The sequence below is a fragment of the Cetorhinus maximus genome, chromosome 3 (genome assembly GCF_964194155.1).
Source record: "Cetorhinus maximus chromosome 3, sCetMax3.hap1.1, whole genome shotgun sequence".
In the NCBI taxonomy this organism is placed as follows: domain Eukaryota; kingdom Metazoa; phylum Chordata; class Chondrichthyes; order Lamniformes; family Cetorhinidae; genus Cetorhinus; species Cetorhinus maximus.
The window spans coordinates 86490847-86512673 of NC_135881.1; the positions used below are offsets into that span (position 1 = coordinate 86490847).

A 21827-nucleotide genomic window follows, 5' to 3' on the forward strand; every position below is an offset into this window, starting at 1 on the left:
TGCATAGGATAATTCACTTGCACATATTTAAGAACATAAGAAGTAGGACAGAATCAGACTATATGGCACCTCAAGCCTGCTTCACTTTGAATAAGACCATAGCTGATCTTCTGGCTCAACTCCACAGCAAGTGTTTGTGGTTTGAGGAACTTCGGCTCAGAGTCAGTGAGCTGGAGGCTGAGCTGCAGACTCTGTGACACATCAGAGAGGGGGAAAGTTACCTGGATGCTTTATACCAGGAGGCAGTCACACCACTTAGCAGTGTTCTAGTGAGCCACATAACTAGGTGGTAAATCAAAAAGTAGAGAGAAGGCAATGGGAAAGGTATGCACATGGGAAAGGATAATCAGATTGACAGGAAGGGGCAGAGAGTACAAATCTATGAGTAAATCAGCAGATAAGGCGAGAGGTTACAAAAATAATAAAAAGACAAAACTAAAGGCTCTGTATCTGAATGCATGTAGCATTTGAAACAAAACAGATGAACTAATAATGAAAATAGAAATAATAAGTACCATCTGATAGCTATTGCAGAGAAATGGCTACAGATGACAGTTTGGGACCTAAATAATGCATAGGTAGACATGACATTTAGAAAAGACAGGAAGCTAGGAAAAGGTGGAGGTGTGGTTTTGTTAATTAATGATGGCATTAGCACAATAGAGAGGGATGATCCATGTTCAGGAAACCAGGATGTAGAAGCGGTTTGGGTATAGATGAGAAATGATAAAGGCAAGAAGTTACCTATGGGAATGGTATACAGGCCCGGGAGCAGTAGCCACACGGTAGTACGGGGTATAAAGGAAGAAATAATATGAGCTTGTCAGAAAGGTACGGCGATAATCATGGGGCATTTTAATCTACATATAGACTGGAAAAATCAGGTGGGCAAAGGTAGCCCAGATGAGGAATTCATAGAATATTTTCACAGTAGTTTCTTAGAACAGCACGTTCTAAATCAACCAGACAGCAGGCTATACTAGACCTGGTGTTGTGCAATGAGAAAGGATTAATTAATGACCTCATAGTGAAGGTACCCCTAGCTAGCAGCGATCATACTATGCTTGAATTTTTAATTCAGTTTGAGGGAGAGAAGAGTGGGTCTAAGACTAGTATTTTAAATTTAAATATGGAGCACGAAAGTAGAGCTATCTAAAGTGAACTGGCAAATTAGGTTAAGGTATAAGTCAATAGAGGTGCAGTGGTAGATATTTATGGGGATATTTCAAAGTGCACAGCATAAACACATTCCAACAAGAAAGAAAAATTCCAAGGGGTTAAAGATAGCATCAAACTTAAATAAAAAGCACAAAGTTGGTGCAAAGATGTGTGGCAGATCAGAAGATTGAACATAGTAAATGACTAAATAGTAAATGACTAAATGACTAAAAGATTAATAACAGGGGAAAAATTAGAATACAGGTGAAAGCTAGAAATATAAAGACAGATAGTTTCTGTAGATATTTAAAAAAGAAGAGTTGACAAAGTGAGAGTTAGTCCTATTTAAAGTGAGTCTGGGGAATTACTAATGGAATATAAGGAGGTAGCAGATGACTTGAACAGGTGTTATGCATCAAGTCTTCACTATAGAGGATACATGTAACATCCCAGAAATAGTTGTAAATCAGGAAATGGAAGAGAGGGAGGAACTCAAGGAAATTACAATCACCAGGTAAATGATGCTGAGTAAAGTGCTGGAGCTGTGGGATGACAAGTCCCCAGGTCCTAATGGACTTCATCCTAGGGTTTTAAAAGAAGTTGCAAGTGAGATAGTTGGTTTTCATTTTCCAAAATTCCCTAGATTCAGGGAAGGTTACATTTGATTGGAAAATAGCTAATGTAACTCCTTCATTCAAAAAGGGAGGGAGATAGAAAGCAGGACACTACAAGCCAGTAATCTTATCATCTGTCATAGGGAAAATGTTGGAAGCTATCATTAAACATGTTATAGCAGGGCACTTGGATACATTAAAGGTAATCAAGCAGAGTCAACCTGGTTTTGTGGAAGCGTAATCATGTTTAATCAATTTATTGGAGTTCTTTGAAGTAGTAACATGTGCTGTAGATAAAGGGGAACCAGTGAATGTACTGTACTTAGGTTTCCAGAAAGCATTTGATATGGTGCCACATCAAAGGTTATTGCGGAAAATAAAAGCTCGTGGCGTAATGGGTAACATGCTGGCATGGAAAGAAAATTGGCTAGCTAACAGGGTATAGAGAGTTGGGCACTGGTGAGACCACATCTGTAGTTCTGTTTACAGTATTGATCTCCTTAAGGAAGGATATAAATGCATTGGAATCACTTCAGGGAAAGTTTACTAGACTAATACCTGGAATGGGCAGGTTGTCTTCTGAGGAAAGATTGGACGGGCTAGGCTTGTATCCAATGGAGTTTAGAAGAGTAACAGGTGACTTGATTGAAACATATAAGATCCTGTTGGGTCTTGACAGGGTGGGTGTAGAAAGGATTTTCCTCTTGTTAGAGAATCTAGAACTAAGGGTCACTGTTTAAAAATAAGGGGCCATTCATTTAAGACAGATGAGAAGAATTTTTTTCTTTCAGAAGTCCTGAGCCTTTGAAACTCTCTTCTTTAAAAGGGATGGAGACAGAATCTTTGAATATTTTTAAGGCAGAGGTAGATAGATTCTTGATAAGCAAGGGGGTGCAAGGTTATCGGGGTGGTGGGAATGTGGAGTTGAGGTTTCAAGCAGATCAGCCATGATCTTATTGAATGGTGGAGCAGGCTCGAGGGGCGAGTGGCCTACTCTTGTTTCTAATTCGCATGTTCGTATGCATTAGACTGGGCCTCTGGATTATTAGTCCGGTGATATTATCACTACACCCCCGTTTCCTCCCGCCTCAGCTATTTACAATCTATATCAATGACTTGGAGAAAGAAACCAAGAGTAACATATCTAAGTTTGCTAATGATGCAAAGTTAGGTTGGAACGGAAGCTGTGAGGACGACACAGAGAAGCTGCAAAGAGATATAGACAGGTGGGTGAGCAACAAGGTGGCAGATGAAATATAATGGTGGCGGGGGTGGGGGTGGTGGGGTGAGTGCGAGGTTATTCACTTTAAAATCAATGAAACTTGGAAATGTTAATGTCCAGAAGGACTTGGGTATACTTGTACAAGAAACACAGAAATTTAGCATGTAGGTACAGCAAACAATTACAAAATGGCATGTTGGCCTTTTTTGCGAGGGGGTTGGAGTACAAGAATAAGGAAGCCTTGCTACAATTACGTACTTACATACTTACGAATTAGGAGCAGGAGTAGTCCATTTGGCCCCTCGAGCCTGCTCTGCCATTCAATAAGATCATGGCTGATTTGAATGTAACCTCAACCCTACATTCGCATCTACCCCCGATAACCTTTCGCCCCCCTTGTTAATCAAGAATCTATCTAGCTCTGCCTTAAAAATATTCAAAGACACTGCTTCCACCACCTTTTGAGGAAGAGACTCATAGCCCTCAGAGAAAAAATTTCTCCTCATCTCTGTCTTAAATGAGTGAACACTTATTTAAACAGTGACCCCCTAGTTCTAGATTCTTCCACAAGAGGAAGCATCCTCTCCACATCGACCCTGTCAAGACCACTCAGGATCTTAAAGGTTTCAATTAAGTCGCCTCTCACTCTTCTAAATTCCAGTGGATACAAGCCTTTTCTCATAAGACAACTTGCCCATTCCTGGACTAGTCTAGTAAACTCTGAACTGTTTCTAATGCCTTTACATCTTTCTTTAAATAAGGAGACCAGTACTGTACACAATACTCCAGATGTGGTCTCACTAATAACTGTACAACTGAAGCATAACCTCCCTACTTTTGTAATCAATTCTCCTCACAATAAATGATGACATTCTATTAGCTTTTCTAATTACCTGCTCTTCCTGCATACTAGCCTTTTGTGCTCCATGCACTAGGACACCCAGATCCCTCTAAATCAGAGCTTTGCAATCCCTTGCCATTTAGATAATAAGCTTCATTTTTATTCTTCCTGCCAAAACGAACAATTTCACATTTGCCCACATTATACTCCATTTGCCAGATTTTTGCCCACTCACTTAACCTATCTATACCTTTTTGTAGCCTCCTTATGTCCTCTTCACAATTTACTTTCCTACCTATCTTTGTGTCGTCAGTAACTTTAGCAACCATTCCTTCAGTCCCATCATCCAAGTCATTTATATAAATAGAAAAGTTGAGGCCCCAGCACTGATCCCTGTGGCACACTACTCGTTACACCCTGCCAACTAGAAAAAGATCAATTTATGCCAACTCTCTGCTTCTTGTTAGTCAGCCAATCTTCTATCAATGCCAATATGTTACCCCCTACACCATGAGCTTTTATTTTCTGCTACAACCTTTGATGTGGCACTTTATCAAATGCCTTCTGGAAATCTAACAGTACATCCATCGGTTCCCCTTTATCTACAGCACATGTGACTCCTTCAAAGAACTCCAATAAATTGGTTAAACATGATTTCCCTTTTACAAAACCACGTTGACTGTGCCTGATTGCCTTGAATTTTTCTAAGTGCCCTGCTATAACATCTTTAATAATAACTTCTAGCATTTTCTCTATGACAGATGTTAAGCTAACTGCTTTATGTCTCCTTTCCTTTTTGATTATCGGAGTTATATTTGCTATTTTCCAATCTAATGCAACCTTTCCCGAATCTCGGGAATTTTGGAAAATTAAAGCAAGTGCATCAACTATCTCACTAGCCACTTCTTTCAAGACCTTAGGGTGAAGTCCATCTGGACCTGGGGATTTGTCAGCCCTCAGCCCTAACAATTTGCTCAATACCACTTCCCTGGTGATTGTAATTTTCCCGAATTTCTCCGTCCCACTTCCTGATTTACAGTTGTTTCCGGGATGTTACTTGCGTCCTCTATAGTGAAGACCGAAGCAAAATACCTGTTTAATTCATCCGCTATCTCCCTACTTTCCATTATCAATTCACCAGATGCACTTTCTAGAGGACCAACGCTCACATTGTTAACCCTTTTATTATTTAAGTATCTATAGAAACTCTTACTATCTGCCTTTATATTACTAGCTAGCTTTCTCTCATACTCTAATTTTTCCCTCTTTATTAATCTTTTAGTCAGTCTTTGTTGATCTTTATATTTTTTCCAATCTTCTGACCTGTCACCAGTCTTTGTGTAATTATATGCCTTTTCTTTAATTTTGATACTGTCTTTAACCTTTTTAGTTAACCACAGGTGGGGGCCCTTCCCTTGGAATTTTTCTTTCTCATTGGAATGTATCTATTCTGTGTATTCTGAAATATCCCTTTAAATGTCTGCCACTGAATTTCTATTGATATATCCCTTAACGTCATTTGCCAGTTCACTTTAGCTAGCTCTGCTTTCATGCCCTCGTAGTTACCCTTATTTAAATTTGAAATACTAGTCTTAGATGCACTCGTTTCTCCCTCAAAATGAATACAAAATTTAACCATATTATGATCGCTGCTACCTAGGGGTGCATTCACTAGGAGGTTATCAATTAATCCTATCTCATTGCTCAACACCAGGTCTAGTAAAGCCTACTCTCTGGTTGGCTCCAGAATGTGCTGTTCTAAGAAACTATCCTGAAAACATTCTATGAACTCCTCATCTATGCTACCTTTTCCCATCTGATTTTTCCAGTCTATATGTAGATTAAAATCCTCCATGATTATTACTGTACCTTTCTGGCTAGCTATCATTTTCTCTTCTCTTATACTCTGTCCTACAGTGTAGTTACAATTAGGAGGCCTATACATCACCCCCACAAGTGACTTCTTGCCTTTATCATTCCTCATCTCAACCATTTGTACATCCTGGTTTCCTGAACTTAGGTCATGCCTCTCTAATGTGCTAATACCATCATTAATTAAGAGAGCCACCCCTCCACCTTTTCCTAACTTCCTGTCATTTATAAATGTCACATATCCTTCAATATTCAGGTCCCAATCTATGTCATCCTGTAGCCATGTCTCTATAATGGCTATCAGATCGTATTTATTGATTTCTATTGGAACAATCAGTTCATCTGTTTCATTTTGAATGCTACTTGTGTTTAGATACAGAGCCTTTAGTTTTGTCCTTTTAATATTTTTGTAGTGTCTAGCCTTATCTGCTGATTTACTCTTAGGGCAGGATTTTGCCCTTGATGGGCGGTCTGGCCTGACCGACTCGGCGGTGGGCGGGCAGTCGATCGCCGCCGTCGAAACGGGCCCCGCTGCCATTTTTGTCGCCCGACGGGAAGCACTATGCACTTCCTGTGCGGGCGGGGGGGATTCCCCAACTGCGAGCGTGCACTCTTTCGCGCATGCCTGTGAAAGAGCGCACACTTCCCTGAGGCTAAGTGCTGCCTCAGGGAGATCGCTGAAAGGTGGTGAAAGTTCAAAACTAGAAAAATAAAAACATCATTAACATGTTCCCCTCATATGAAAATGTCACACGAGATGGGACATGTTAATGAAGTACACAAAAACTTTAGTCAACCTTTTTAAAACCGAAATCAAACCTCATCCCGCCACTGGATGAGGTTTGTTCAAAATTCATTTACCTGCCTGCTCGTTGGGCCCGTGCGAGCTGAAGTTCGCACGGACCCCTCAAAATCCTCGTCAATTGGTGACTTAATGGCCTTAACAAGCCTTTAATTAATGGCGGGCGCGTGTCGCGCTGCACAGCACGCCCGCTGACCGAAACATTGCGATGCCGTGCACTGACGTCGGGACACTCAGCGCGCGACATTTTAAGCGCTGGCGTGCGGACTCCGCCACCCGCACGCCAACCAGAATATTCAGCCCTTAGATTTGTGCTCTCTGTCCCTTCCTGAAGTAGTCGGTTTATCATTTCCCATATTAATACCTTTCTCTCTTGCCTTGTCTCTACTATTTGGTTTACCAAATCATCCCAGATTTGATCCCTTGCCCCCACTATTCAGTTTAAAACCCTCTCTACTTCCCTAGATAGGTGGCTCGTAAGGACACCATCCTCAGCATGGCTTAGGTGTAGACCGTCCCAACGGTACAGATCCCACTTTCCCCAATATTGGTGCCAGTGCCAAAAACCGGAACCCACTTCTCCCACACCAGTCTTTCAGCTGTGCATTCATTTCTCTAACCTTATTTGTCCTGTGTCAATTTGCCTGTGGCTCAGGTAATAATCCAGAAGTTATTACCTTTGAGGTTCTGCTTCTTACTTTGGTGCCTAGCTCATCATACTGACTATGCAGAGCTTCCTTCCTCATCTTGCAAGTTCCTCTCCAGCCCTGAGCAGATATCTCGAACCCTGGCACCGAGCAGGCAACACAGCCATCTGGACTCGCACTCTTGACTGCAGAGAATAGTATCTATCCCCCTGACTATGCTATTTCCTATCACTACTGCATTCCTCTTCATTCCGCCCACTTGAATGGCATCCTTCAGCAAGGTGCCATGGTCAGCCTGTTCATCCACTTTGCAGTCCTTCTCATCCACTCAGGCAGCAAGCACCTCGTACCTGTTGGACAAAGTCAGGGACTGAAGCTCCTCTATCACTACATGCTGGGTCCCCTTACCTGCCTGACTCGCAGCATCATCCTCCTGTCCCTGATCATTGACCAATTCTAAAGTTCTGCCTAACTTAAGTGGAGTGACTGCCTCCTGTAACAAAGTGTCCAGGTAACTCTCCCCCCTCCCTAACGACTCACAATGTCCTCAACTCCAACTTCAGATCAGCAACTTAGAGCCGAAATTGCCTAAGCTAGGGATACTTTTTGCAGATATGGCTGTCCGGATTGCACTGCATTCCACAGATTCCCACATGCTGCAGTCACAACACACCACCAGTCCTGCCACTTCTGTCCAACCTTATTTATTTACCTAGTCAATTAGCTAATAATTTATACAGATAAAGTAATAGGAAGTTGCGCTCACCCGGCCTTTGAGACAAGGAAGAAAACTTACTAACCACTGGAGGCTGAAAAAAATTAGAAAAAGGAGCAGTTCTTTCCGCTTCTGTCCCTAATTCCCACCTGAACCAAATTCGCAACTCCTCACTCAATCTACATCTCACTCAGGCATAGTCTCATGTCTGCGCGCCCTTTTCTGCTCTGGGTTATGGGTTCAAATCCCCCATGGTGGCTGGTGGAATTCAAATTCAATTAATAAGCCTGGAATTAAAAACTAGCCTCAGCAATTGTGACCATGAAACTATCATCGATTGTCATAAGAACCCACCTGGTTCACTAGTGCCCTTTAGGGAAGGAAATCTGCTGTCCTTACTTGGTCTGGCCTACATATGACTCCAGACCCACAGCAATGTGGTTGACTCTTATCTGCCTTCTGAAATGGCCTAGCAAGCCACTCAGTTCAAGGGCAATTAGGGATGGACAACAAATGCTGGCTTTACTTGCGATGCCCACATCTTATGAAAGAATAAAAGGCAGCCCCAGCACTGATCCTTTCAGAACTCCACTGGTTACAGCCTGCCAGCTTGAAAATGCCCCACTTACCCCTACTGTCTGTTTCCTATATGTTAACCAATCCTCCATCCATGCTAATATATTACCCTCAACTCCATGAGCTCTTATTTTGCATGGCACTTTTTGTATGGCACCTTATCAATTTTGGAGAATCATAACCACTACATTCACTATCTCTGCAGCTACCTCTTTTAGAAGTCAAGGGTGTAGGCCAACAGATCCTGGCTTTTAGTCCCCTAAGTTTCTCTAATACTTTTTCTTTGCCAATATTAATTACTATATGTTCTTCACTCTTATCATCCTCTTGGTTATGCTCTATTTCTGGTATGTAATTTGTGTATTCTACTGTAAGGACAGACTCAAAATATTTGTTTAACTTCCCAGCCATTTCCTCATTTCCCATGATAATTTCACCTGTCTCTGTCTCTAAGGGACCAATATTTACTTTAGCTACTTTTCTCTTTTTATAATCCGGAAAAACTCTTGCGATTTGTTTGTATATTCTTAGCTAATTTATTTTTATATATTTTTTTTTCCTTTTTACCAAATTTTGGTCACCCTTTGTTAGTTTCTAAAATTTTTCCAAACCTCAGACTTACTACTACTCTTTGCAATATTATAAGGCTCTTCTTTTAACCTAATGCTATCCTTAAATTCACCAGTAAGCCATGGATAGATCTTTCCCACTGAATTTTTGTTTTTTAATGGAATAAATTTTGTTGAACAATTTGAATCATTTCTTTATGTTTACCACTGTTTATTTAGCACCATACATTTTAGCTTATTTACCCAATCAACATTAGCTTGCTGTGCCCTCATACCTATATAATTGGCTTTGTTTAAAATTAATGGTTTGGACTGGAGTATGTCGCTCTCAAACTTAATATGAAGTTCAAGTGCATAACCCATTTTTCCCCAAGGATTTTTTACGATAAGATTCGTAATTAAACAACTTTTAACAGAGGTAATACATTTTCAGATTACAGTTAGCATCCCACTGCATACCATAGAAAAATGACATCATAAGCATTTCCATGGGATTCTCTTATTTATCCACTGTTAGTTATAACAGACAACTGGGAGACCCCCGATGGATATTCACCCTCTTAGTTTATAAATACTGTAATCAACATAGTTTTAAAGTGTGTTAAAGACTTCTTTAGGTGAATAATATGACTTAATGCTTGCAGGCAACGAGAATGCACAGTTAGAATTTGGATGCGGATATAAGTGCATCTATTTTAATTAGTGGAAAATCCCATGACTCGCTGACATCTCTATCTGAATACATGATATGTGCTTCCATTCTGGAAATCATGAAAGTATAAACCCTTGAGACAACAAAGGAGTACTGCAGCAATTCCAATCACTGTATAAAGATGATGTTCAAGTTGGGTGTCAAGTTACAGATAAGAAAATGTTTTGTCACTATTCAAGGTTGTTGTGCAACCTGTTTTGCCTGTTTAGTTTTTTCTTGCTACTTTTTGCAGGTATTGCATTGATTTTATAAGCCATGTACCAGACCAATGAAGCTTGCTGTATAAATTATATGGGGATATGAGGCACAATTTAAGGTCAAATGTCTGTCATCTTTGCCAAAGTCAATTGGCACATCTTTATTTTGGACTGCCAACATGTGTTAAGATTTATTACTGATTATTTGGATAATTTTGTGAAATTGCATTCCCAGTAGGGAACCTCTCCCACCAGCAGCGTGCCAGCAATGTGGGGATCCATCCCTAAGATTTTCCATTCAGTAATTTTAATAGATAAAAAAATCTTGGAGTGTATGTACTTGAATTCTCAATACACACACATGGTTGGCAATGCTTAGAGCACAATTTCATAAAATTACTCTTCACATGTGATGGGTTGCTCCAAAATATACTGAAGGGTTTTCTTTAGTAAATTAAGAGTGGAAATTCCATGCACATGAAAGTTTAATTTGTTGTGTTATATCCTGCACTGGTATTCATTATTTTTAAATAGGCATTGACTCATCCACAATAAATAGGTTAACACCTGTGTAAAAATCAGTGCTTACAGAAATGTTGTATGTGTATTTGTACAAAAGATTTGCCGATTAGAACTTCTACGCTATAAGATTCTGAAGAATGAAAAATTAAAGAATTTTAGGGCAAATGCTTTTCTCAACAAGGTGTTCGAAAAAGGAATTTCTATACTTGTAGCCAAAAGCAAAATACTGCAGATGCTGCAAATCTGTAACAAAAACCAAAAAACAATACAGACACTCAGCAGATCAGGCAGCATCTATCAAGAAAACATGAGTCAGTTGGCAATTCAGTTGGCCATGAAAGATATTGAAGGGAACATTTAAGAGGGAATAGATCAACTTAGGGGAGAAAAATCATACACAATGGCATAGCATGCATTCTACATACAAAACAATTCTTCCTCTGCTAATTCCACAATAATGTTTCTTCACCTTAAGCTAGAAAAGAAACTCTATTGCCCAACCACGATATTTCCATTTCCTGCAGAAGTTCTCCTTTGAAGTTCTCTGTGAATTTGGCAATCTAGTGACAACATCAATTTAAACATTGCAATTAGCTATAGATTTGAGATGACATGAAAATTGAGTGTGATTTCTGAAATTCATTTTAGTCAGTGCCCTTATATTTGTAGAAAGGAAATCCAATCATTCTAGTCAAAATTGGACTATAGGTTGTAAGGCTAATTACAGGATTCTAACTGTGTTCCCAATAGCCTAAATTTTGAAGCATTTACTTGTTTTATGACATATTTACTTCAGTCCCAACACACAAGGGGTAGGTTTATGTTGAACAAATAAATAGAATTCCCTTCTTATTAAATGGGACTCTAACATTTTTTTCTGTGTTTTGGTGATCATATTCCACGATTTAGTCCATTTTTCTATGAAAACCTCAAACCAGTGGTATTGCCAATAAGGCATAAAAACATATTTATTTGTAGCTCCTCAAAGTATTTGAATGTACCTTCAGTTTTCTGTTTTGTACTGCTACAAAAATACTATAACCACAAGAGTCTTGTACATAAGATTAACTGAATACCGTGGATTGGAAACTAAAAGTACACAGCAGATTTGCAATCACAAGCAAAAATGTGATTGCTCTTCCCCATCCTTGTGTTGTTGAATCAGCCTGCCGTGTACAAGTGGCCAGGAATTGGGGCCAGCAACTGACCTGACATATTTGGTATGATTCCAAGCCCCAAGCAGGGCTGAGAATGGAGGCGGGTGGGAGTTAAAAATAGCCCCACTGGCTGGCATGCTGTTTCCCCATCTCCATCCTGCCTCCAGGCCATTTTTGAGGAAGCGGGGTGGGGGAACGACAGGGCTACCCACCTGCATGTGGCAGGTAACCAACATGGCTCATGAAGGGCCACTTAAAACCCTAAAAAAATTAAATGACTGGGATTTTTCAGTCGGCTTCAGGCCTAGAGGACCTCCCCTGCCTGCCTTGCTGCTACAGCTGCTGCAGGCTGCCCTGTAGAGGAGTTCCCCCCATCCTCAACCCCCACCCCCCCATATGGTGTTCTACCTGCAAAAGCCAATTTTTTTTTTAATTTTAAAACAATGGAGAGAAGAGGACCTCCGTTTGGAAGCATCCTGTCCTCTCATTGCAGTCTGCTGCTCCTTTCAAGCTGTAAGGCCCTTGATTGGTGCTCTAGTTTTGAGAGCCCGCCCACCACAATTGGACGGTGAGTCTGCCCTCTGGCTATTAATTGGACGCCCTGGGGAAAATCACAAAGAATGACCATTTCCCACACAGTGTGAGCTTCAGACTCATGGCCTGATTTTTTCCTGCGTCGGGCGGGCTCGGCGGGAGCGGGAGCGGAGGCCTGCCCAGCGTAATATGTGAGTGCTACTGCTCAATGCTACCTGTCCGGGGGCGGGGGGAGGAGGAGGGAGAGTTGGGTCTAATGTGCAGTTCGCGCATGCGCGCGACAGAGCACTTCAATCCCCCTGAGGCATGGAGCTGCCTCAGGGAGATTGAAGCGCTTTTAAAAACAATAAATAAATTGAATAAAAATTTAATGAAACATGACCCCTCATGTGACTTGCCCTTTTTGCCTGTCCGCCAACCGTTAGGTTGGACGGGCAGCGTAAATTTGAAATTAATTACTTTGTGAATGGCCTTAATAGGCCTTTTAATTTTCGGTAGGTGCCTAGCTGACTCTGGCGTGCGCCCGCTGAATGAAACATCACGATGACGTTGGGACTTACGCCTGATGTCATCGCGCATCATTTTACATGCCGGCATGTCGGGCCCGCCCCCACTTGCCACTGTCAAATCCTGGCCAAATTTCAGCCTGTCAGTGGGGTTCAGAAACCTACAGAGAAAATCTCACCCATTGCCTCTCATCACGGGTAAAGCATAAAAATGTTTCAAGAAGTAGGAGTTTATAAAAAAATCTTTAGTGAAGATAATAGATGAAAAGTTTTGATATTGCCCTTAATTAAGGTTCTTCAAATATATCAGCAATAATAAAACATGTAATCATAATGATGATGATCTTGTTCACACAGCAAGTTGGCAATTCAATATAAAAACAAAATACTGCGGATGCTGGAAATCTGAAACAAAAATAAAAATAGCTGGAAACACTCAGCAGGTCTGACAGCATCTGCGGAGAGGAATACAGTTAACGTTTCGAGTCCGTATGACTCTTCAACAGAACTGAGGAAATATAGAAAAGAGTTGAAATACAAGCTGGTTTAAGGGGGGGTGGGACAGGTAGAGCTGGATAGAGGGCCAGTGATAGGTGGAGATTGCCAAAGATGTCATAGACAAAAGAACAAAGGGGTGTTGACAGTCGTGATATTAGCTAAGGTATGTGCTAATGGTGACATTGAGGGTAGAAAGCAGGATGATCAATTAACAGAGGGCCCTAGTGGGGGTGGGGTGGGGGGCAAGGGATCGAAATAGGCTAAAAGGTGGAGATGAAACAATGGATGGAAATACATTTAAAAATAATGGAAATAGGTAGGAAAAGAAAAATATATTTAAAAAATATAAATAATTAGAAAAAGGGGGATCGGAAAGGGGGTGGGGATGGAGGGGAGAGTTCATGATCTGAAATTATTGAACTCAATATTCAGTCTGTAAGGCTGTAAAATGCCTAGTCGGAAGATGAGGTGCTGTTTCTCCAGTTTGCATTGAGCTTCACTGGAACATTGCAGCAGGCCAAGGACGGACATGTGGGCATGAGAGCAGGGTGGAGTGTTGAAATGGCAAGCGACAGGAAGGTCTGGGTCATGCTTGCAGACAGACTGAAGGTGTTCTGCAAAGCGGTCACCCAGTCTGCGTTTGGTCCCTCCAATGTAGAGGAGACCGCAGTGGGAGCAGCGAATGCAGTAGACTAAATTGAGGGAAGTGCAAGTGAAATTCTGCTTCACTTGAAATGAGTGCTTGGGCCCTTAGACGGTGAAGAGAGGGGAAGTAAAGGGACAGGTGTTGCACCTTCTGCGATTGCATGGGAAGGTGCCGTGGGAGGGGGTTGAGGTGTAGGGGGTGATGGAGGAGTGGACCAGGGTGTCCCGGAGGGAACGATCCCTGCGGAATGCTGCCAGAGTGGGTGAAGGGAAGTTGTGTTTGGTGGTGGCATCATGCTGGAGTTGGCGGAAATGGCGGAGGATGATCCTTTGAATGCGAAGGCTGGTGGGATGATAAGTGAGGACAAGGGGGACCCTATCATGGTTCTGGGAGGGAGAGGAAGGTGTGAGGGCGGATGCATGGGAGATGGGCCGGACACGGTTGAGGGCCCTATTAGCCACCGTGGGTGGAAAACCTCGGTTAAGGAAGAAGGAAGACATGTCAGAGGAACTGTTTTGGAAAGCGGCATCATCAGAACAGATGCGATGGAGGCGAAGGAACTGAGAGAATGGGATGGAGTCCTTACAGGACGATAGTAATTTGCCTTGTCAAAGTGCATTTTGCCCTACAAGCACAATTAAGGAGAGTTAAAATACTATGAAAAATAAGAATGTGTTTTAAAATTACTTTGAGTACATACAGATGGCTGAATAATTTGTCCGCCATTTTTTAGGGTGCAACTGTCCCATTTCTGACAGACAAAGGCTACAAAATCTAGCTCTTCTTACACAATCTGCTTTTTCAAAAACCTGTAATGGTTTTTCGACAAAAAATCTATTCATTAACCTGATAGACAAATCTCCAGGGCCTGATGATTCCTACCCCAGGGTGTTAAAAGAAACAGGGCAGGAAAATGCAGATGCAATTTTCCAAAGCTCCTTTAATTTTGGAATTGTGCCTTTGGATTGGAAAATTGCAAATGACACTTCATTATTGAAGGAGGGAGAAAGCAGGAAACTACAGATCTTTCTGTTTCACATCAGTTGTGGGCAAGTTACTAAGATCTATCATCAGAGACAGCATGACTGAGCACTTGGATAAGGAAGAGCTGATCAAAGAAAGCCAGCATGGAGCTATGAAGGGTAGGTCATGTCTGATTAACCTGTTTGAATTTTTTGAAGCTGTCGCTCATATGGGGAACTATGGGTGTTGCCTATATGGATTTCCAGAAGGCATTTGATAAGGCTCTGCACAAGAGATTATTAGCAAAAAAAAAATACATGGAATTAGAGTTAGCCTTGTGTCATTCAAAACCTAACCTCCAGAAACATTAGTCCCAAGAGTAACACTCCCATCCCCCATACATCAAGCAGCAGAGTCAAGAAGAGGTTAAAATTTTAATTTAATTCATTGCCTGTGGTGAGTTAATTAATAATAAAACAGCGAGTGCACCTCCAAATTGCCACATACATGCCTGTCACCATGTTTGTATCAGTGGGTAGAGTAAGTGTCCCATCTCTTCGTCAAGATATTTAAATCAGACTCCCACAGTACAATTATGATTAGGTCCTTGTTTTAAACTTGTAAGGTCCTTCACATTCCAGCCTTGTTGGGTTTTGATCGTGCTACCACACTCCTCACAATCTCTCTGAAAATATTAGGCCATTATTTCAGTAATCGAGTGGTAAATCTATTTTAAAAATATGGTGAAAGCAGTAGTGCAGATTTGTTCAAATGCAAATTGGATTGATTTCTTTCAGAAAATGATATTTTGGAATGCAATAATTGTGTGTTTTAAAAAATGGCGTATGACAAGTGTAGCATGCTGAGAAGGAACAGGCATGGATTAACTGGTTGGGAGGTAGGAGACAGAGTCAGAATAAAGGGAGTGTACTTTGATTGGCAGGATGTAATAATTAGTGGTGTTACCTAGAGATTACAACTGGGGTCCTTTTTTTTCAGCACACTCATCAATGACTAAGTGAAGAATTGAGTTGTGTGTCCATGTTGGTAGATGACACTACGTTAGGAGGCACAGAAGGTTGTGTAATGGGTGGGGGGACAAGAAGACATGGATTGTGGTAAATGGAGATTCAAGGAAAACAAATTGGCATATTCTCTTAATTTATTCTTTCATGGAACATGGGTGTCACTGGCTGGGCAGAACTTGTTGCCCGTCCCTAAATGCTCTTGAACTGAGTGGCTTTCCAGGCCATTTCAGAGGGCGAGTTGCGAGTCAACCACATTGCTGTGGGTCTGGAGTCGCATACAGGCCAGACCAGGTAAGGACAGCAGATTTCCTTCCCTAAAGGACATTAGTGAACCAGATGGGTTTTTACAACAAGAAAAATGCGCGCATGCAGGAAAGAGCACACTTTGACAGATGGGGAATCCATCCCCATCCCCGTACAGGAAGCGCATAGCGCTTCTCATCGGGGATGCCGCTGGGCGGGCCTTAATTGGCCCGCCTACTTAAAATGGCGGCGGGCCCCGTGTCAGTGGTGGGGGTCGGCTGCCCGCCCACCGCCAAACCGGTGGGGCCCGCCCGCCATCCAAGGGCAAGATTCTGCCCATTGTGTTCAATTTTGGGCATTGCATCTCAGGAATCATATTACTGGTTTTGGAGGGGTGCAGCACAAATTCACCAGAATGATACCAGGGCTCATCATAGAGCACAGGAGGAGGCAATTCAGCCCATCATGCTTGCGCTGGTTCTCTGAAAGATATATCCAATTATTCTTATTGATCTTCTTGTTCCCTGTGGCTCTGCAACTTTTTCCAATTTCAAGTATATATCCAATCCCTATTCAAAGGGCTTAAGTAGAAGAACAGGTCACATACATTAGGCTTGTATTCCCTTGTGTCTATTAAGATGACAGGTGATCAATCGAGATGCTTAAAAATATAAATGGATTTGGCAGGATAGACAAAGGGAAACAGAGGCAGAAATAACACATTTCACAGGACTATGATCTGCACTCCAAGGATTCCTGAATGACATCCAAAAGCATTTTGGGTCAGACAATTTTTCAGCCATCCTTGTTGGCACCTAAAGCAGGATTTATATTAATGAGGGGTTAATCTCTGCTAATCATTCTAGAATGTGGCTGCTCCAAGTGCAGAACGTGACTTTTCACCTCAGGCAACATCCCAGCTGAACTTAACCCTATCCTTATTTGCCTACACAAGCTCTCTAGCAAGAATCACCACTTAGTGTAAACCCTGCTGAGCTTTTTCCTTCCTAGTCAAAGGATGTCAATTGTAGAGCCCTTATCGCAACCCCCAACAGAAATCAGCATATTCAGCACAAACCAGAATCAGAACTAGCACCTTCCTCACTACCTGGACTGGATTTAATGGATAGGCCCTCACACCTCTTTTAGGGAAAGCCTGCTGAATTAAGTGCCACTCAGGCTCTTAACTGGACAGTAGCGGGGCTTTCCCAGGATCAAAGACCCCAGGGCAGAAGTCCTGCCCACAGAAGATTGTCAGCCAATCAGAGGCTGTCAACTCTATTGAATGGCACCGCCACCAAGGAGGTGGTGGCTGCTGCTGGTAGAACACCAACCCAACACCAACGCTGGCTCCCAGGCCACAGGTGGCAGAATGGGGGGTCACAGGCAGTGGTGTAGTGTCAGATTTTGAGGTGCAGGAGCTCTAAGGAAATGTGTCAGCCATATCATTTCAAAGTCTACTATAACGTTGTTTTCATATGTATTAATCATTTGAGTCACCAAACGTCTGTAAAACTATGCTTTTAAAGTGAAAAATATTAGTGTCAGTAGGCATTTTATTTCAAACCATAGGGTACTTTGAATCATAGTCCTTAGCATAGGTAGAATTTCATTAGCAACAGTTTAATTATTTACTTCACGCCTATCAAAAACGTGAATTACAGAAAACTTCCTTTACTTCTGACTGGGGGATGGTATATAGAGAGGTCCCTGCTTTTCTTGATTTTCATCAATAATCTAGACCTGCGTGTACAGGGCACAATTTTAAAATCTGAAGATGATGCAAGACTTTAAAGTATTGTGAGCAGTGAGGAGGATAGTGATAAACTTCAAGAGGATATAGACAGGCTGGTGGAATGGGCAGACACGTGGCAGATGAAATTTAATGTAGAGAAGTGTGAAGTGATACATTTTGGACAGAAGAATGAGAAGAGATGATATAAAATAAAGGGTACAATTCTAAAGGAAATGTAGCAGCAGCGGGACCTGGGTATATATGTACATAAGTCATTGAAGGTGGAAGGGCAAGTTGAGAAAGCAGTTAATAAATTATACTGAATCCTGGATTTTATAGAGAGGGGAACAGAGTAGAAAAGCAAGTAAGTTATGAACCTTCATAAAACACTGGTTCAGCCTCATTGAGAAGGATGTGAAGGTTTTAGAAAGGGTGCAGAAAAGGTTTACGAGGACGGTTCCGAGGATGAGAGCCTTCAGTTATGTGGATAGACTGGCGAAGATGGGGCTGTTCTCCTTGGGGAGCAGAAAGTTGAGAGGAGATTTGTTAGACACGTTCAAAATCATGAGGGATCTAGATATTGTAAATGTGGATAAACTGTTCCCATTGACAGAATGTCAAGAACCCTCAGGTGATCAACAAAAGAACCAGAGGCAACATGAGGGAAAACTTCTTTATGCAACAAGTGGTTTGGATCTGGAATGTACTACCTGAGTGTGTGGCAGAGAGAGATTCAATTGCAGTTTTCAAAAGGGAACTGGATAATTATCTTAAGAGAAAAGATTTTGCAGGGCTATAGGGAAAAAATGGAGGAGTGAGATTAGTTGAGTTTCTGTTCCAGAGAACTGACACAAAGACACTGTGCTAAATGGCCTCCTCCTGTACTGTAACCATTCTATGATACTAGTATAGGTTCATTCAAGGAACTCGATAAATATATGAGGAAGAAACAAGCTGAAGGTTACCCTGATAGTGTGATCAAAAAGGTTGGGAAGAGACTTTAAATGCAAAGGGAGAAAGACGATCCTCACTCACCTATACACAGTGATTGCAGTTTACCCGTCTTAATACAGGACTCCGAACCCATGAAAGAAAGTGGTAAATCCTTGTTCTTGCTGCAAAGCCTTACCCGAACAAGGTTTTCCTATTAATCACTCATTGCTTTGATGGTGGTGTTAGGAGGGAAAGTGAAACAGTTCCATTGAACTGTTATTCTTTCTGTCATTAAACAGTCAAGTAAGTTATTTTTTAAATAAAAAAAAACAAAATGCTTCTGATTAAAGTTGCTTGAGAACTTCCTGAATTTGAAACACTGAAAAGTGGGGAGTGGGGTTCATTTTCTTTGCCCTGCTTGACTGACTCCTCCCCTGTGAAACTTCTTAGCCAATCAGGACACTTGCAAAAACTTTTTCTGGGCAATCCCAGAGTGCCTGTAACTTTCAGACCATGGTATAAAATTGGCGAGGGAAAGAGCATGCAAAAAATATAAGGACACTGGTTTAAACATTAGGTTAAGTAGCTGCATCCTCCTCTCACCACCTTCAGGACACATACAAATTGTTTTATACTTGGCACCATAGTCTATATGTATATTTTGGTAATTTCCTAATTGCTTTAAAAATGTAATTTGCAACCAGGTCCTTGATCACTGACATTTGTACCTCTTGATGTTCATTTTGAGCGGTTACACATTCTAATTGTCATAGCGACCCCCAACCACTCCCCGCCCCCGGTTTGGATATTGCTCGATTAACACATTACTGCTGCACGAAAGTGTGCCAAGACATCAGAACAAGTACAAAGGGATTTCTCAAAGCATGACATGCCACAGGAGAAGACATGGCAGTGGGTGCAGGAATTGTTTTTCATCCAGATGCTCATTTGATTTATATTAATAAACTTTGTATGTATAATGACAGAAAATCCCAGCCTCAGCAGCAAACTAAATTAACAAATCAAGGGAGTCGGGGCAGGGGGCAGGTACCACAACCTTACTCCAAAAAATCTTTACAGTTTCCCATTTTCCCGAAGATAGCAGAAAACTCTGAGTATGCTCAAGATATTTCATGTAAGATCAGGCTGGATTTATTCTGAAGCCCACTTGCACATTAAAAAATTACATTCTATTTTGTAGAATGTACTTCATTAAGTGTTTACATGTATGAAACCATTTTTTATTTTGCAAAGTGCTTATGGCAACCATAGAATATTTTCCAGCCAAACTGTAGTTAATATGAATGACTTGCATTATTTTGAAGAGGTTCAAATGATACTTTGTTATTCTGAAGAAGCATTCATTTTAATAGCTAGCATAATACCTAATACGGGAGTAATATTAAGTACACTGAAGGGGAAGGTAGATAAACACTTGAAGAGAAAGGAACAGAAGTTTAAGTTGATAGTGTTAGATGAAGCAGAGCGGGGAGAGACTCATGTGGAGCATACACACCAGCACAGACCAGTTGGGCCAAATAGCCTGTTCTGTGCTGTACATTCTATGTAAATATTCTGAAGTTATTGCACTTACCAATGACCCTCCCACTCTGTGGGTTGTTCTGGCCACCTGAACTGGTGGACAGGTCTTCTGGGACAGGCATCTGTTCTAATTGTTCTGGTTGATCACTTACAGAAAGAGCTTCCTTACTCCCTATGTAAAAAGGGACATGGTTAAAATAACCAAGCACTAATAATGACAAATTTATCTATTTAAGAGAGGAGAATATATTTTTGGATTAACCGTAATTTTTCTCTATTTCTCTATTTTTCTGTATTTTTAATGGCACATTAAATGCAGCATGAATGTTCTGAACATTTTCAAGGAGAAATTGCCTCCTAACATGTTGAAGTAACAAGGATCCCAGGTGGACAACTGCAAGGAAACCCGGATTAATGTTTTGATTTTTGTTACACATTTCTACAAGAATTGAACTGCTTAAGCCATAAATTTACTATGGCCTGAATTGTACGCTTGTCAGGCGCGCACAACTGGCAGGCCCAGACGCGGACACGATATGCGTTTCCGGCTGCAATTGACCCCCGACTGCGATTTCACACCAACTGGCCGGTTAACTGGCAGCCAGCATGATACGCACGCTGAGAGAGGCTCAGCACTGCCGGGGGGGGTGGGGGGGGGGGGTGGAGAAGAGGTGCAGTATGAGAAGTAAGGGTGCGGGTGGGTGCTCCCTGAAGGCTGACGGCTGCTGTTGAGCTGCCTCAGGGAGCTGCAGCCCTGTAAAAATGAAATGAGCTCAATAAAATGCTGCAAACTGTGTCAATACTGCAAATTCAAGCGCCTGACAACAGATCACATAGCGCCTCATCCCTCAAAACATCTCTTGTTTTACTTAACCCCGGACATTTTATCCTGCCCTGGATGGAATTTGTAGCAAAAGCGTGAAAGCCGTGTGGCCATTTGGCCCATCCGCCAAACATAAAAGTGGATGGGCCACGTAAAATCATTGGCAAGTGGCTCCTTAATGGGCTTAATTGCCCACTTAGAAACATAGAAAATAGAAGCAGGAGTAGGTCATTTGGCCCTTTGAGCCTGCTTCACCATTCAATATGACCATGGCTGATCCTCTATCTCAATACCATAATCTCGCTCTCTCCCCATACCCTTTGACACCTTTAGAGTCCAGAAATCTATCTATTTCCTTCTTAAATATATTCAGTGGCTTGGCATCCACAGCCCTCTGTGATAGAGAATTCCACAGGTTCACCACCCTCTGAGTGAAGAAATTAATTTAAATCCACTTGTCGGTGGGCAGACATCTGACCCCGCACACACCCACCAGCCGTAATGTTGCGGCGAGCGTGATGATGTCGGGATGCGTGCCCGACATCTTCTCGTGCGATTTCACAATCTTCCAGGTCAGGCACGCGCCCGCATGCTCGATGTAAACCTCTGGCCTATGAGAAAAATATGGGTGAAATGTAGTGAAGCTCCCGGAAATGGGAAACGAGCCGGACAGAGGCACTTAATTGTGCAGGAGGCGAAATGTCAGATTCCGAATGGAGGGATGAAAGTTGGAGAGTAAGCTGGCAGCAGAGGGAAGCAGCAGGAACCTATT

General features: G+C 41.8%; 1 protein-coding gene across 7 annotated transcripts in view; it reads right to left on the bottom strand.

Annotated features, from left to right (window-relative positions):
- ikzf1 (IKAROS family zinc finger 1 (Ikaros)) overlaps positions 1-21827 on the bottom strand; it is a 126742-nt gene that overhangs the window by 87764 nt on the left and 17151 nt on the right. For all 7 annotated transcript variants that reach the window (XM_078538630.1, XM_078538632.1, XM_078538631.1 and 4 more), the window contains one exon: positions 20285-20404. In XM_078538630.1, coding sequence (XP_078394756.1) covers positions 20285-20404 — 120 coding nt within the window. The remainder of the gene's footprint in view (positions 1-20284; positions 20405-21827) is intronic.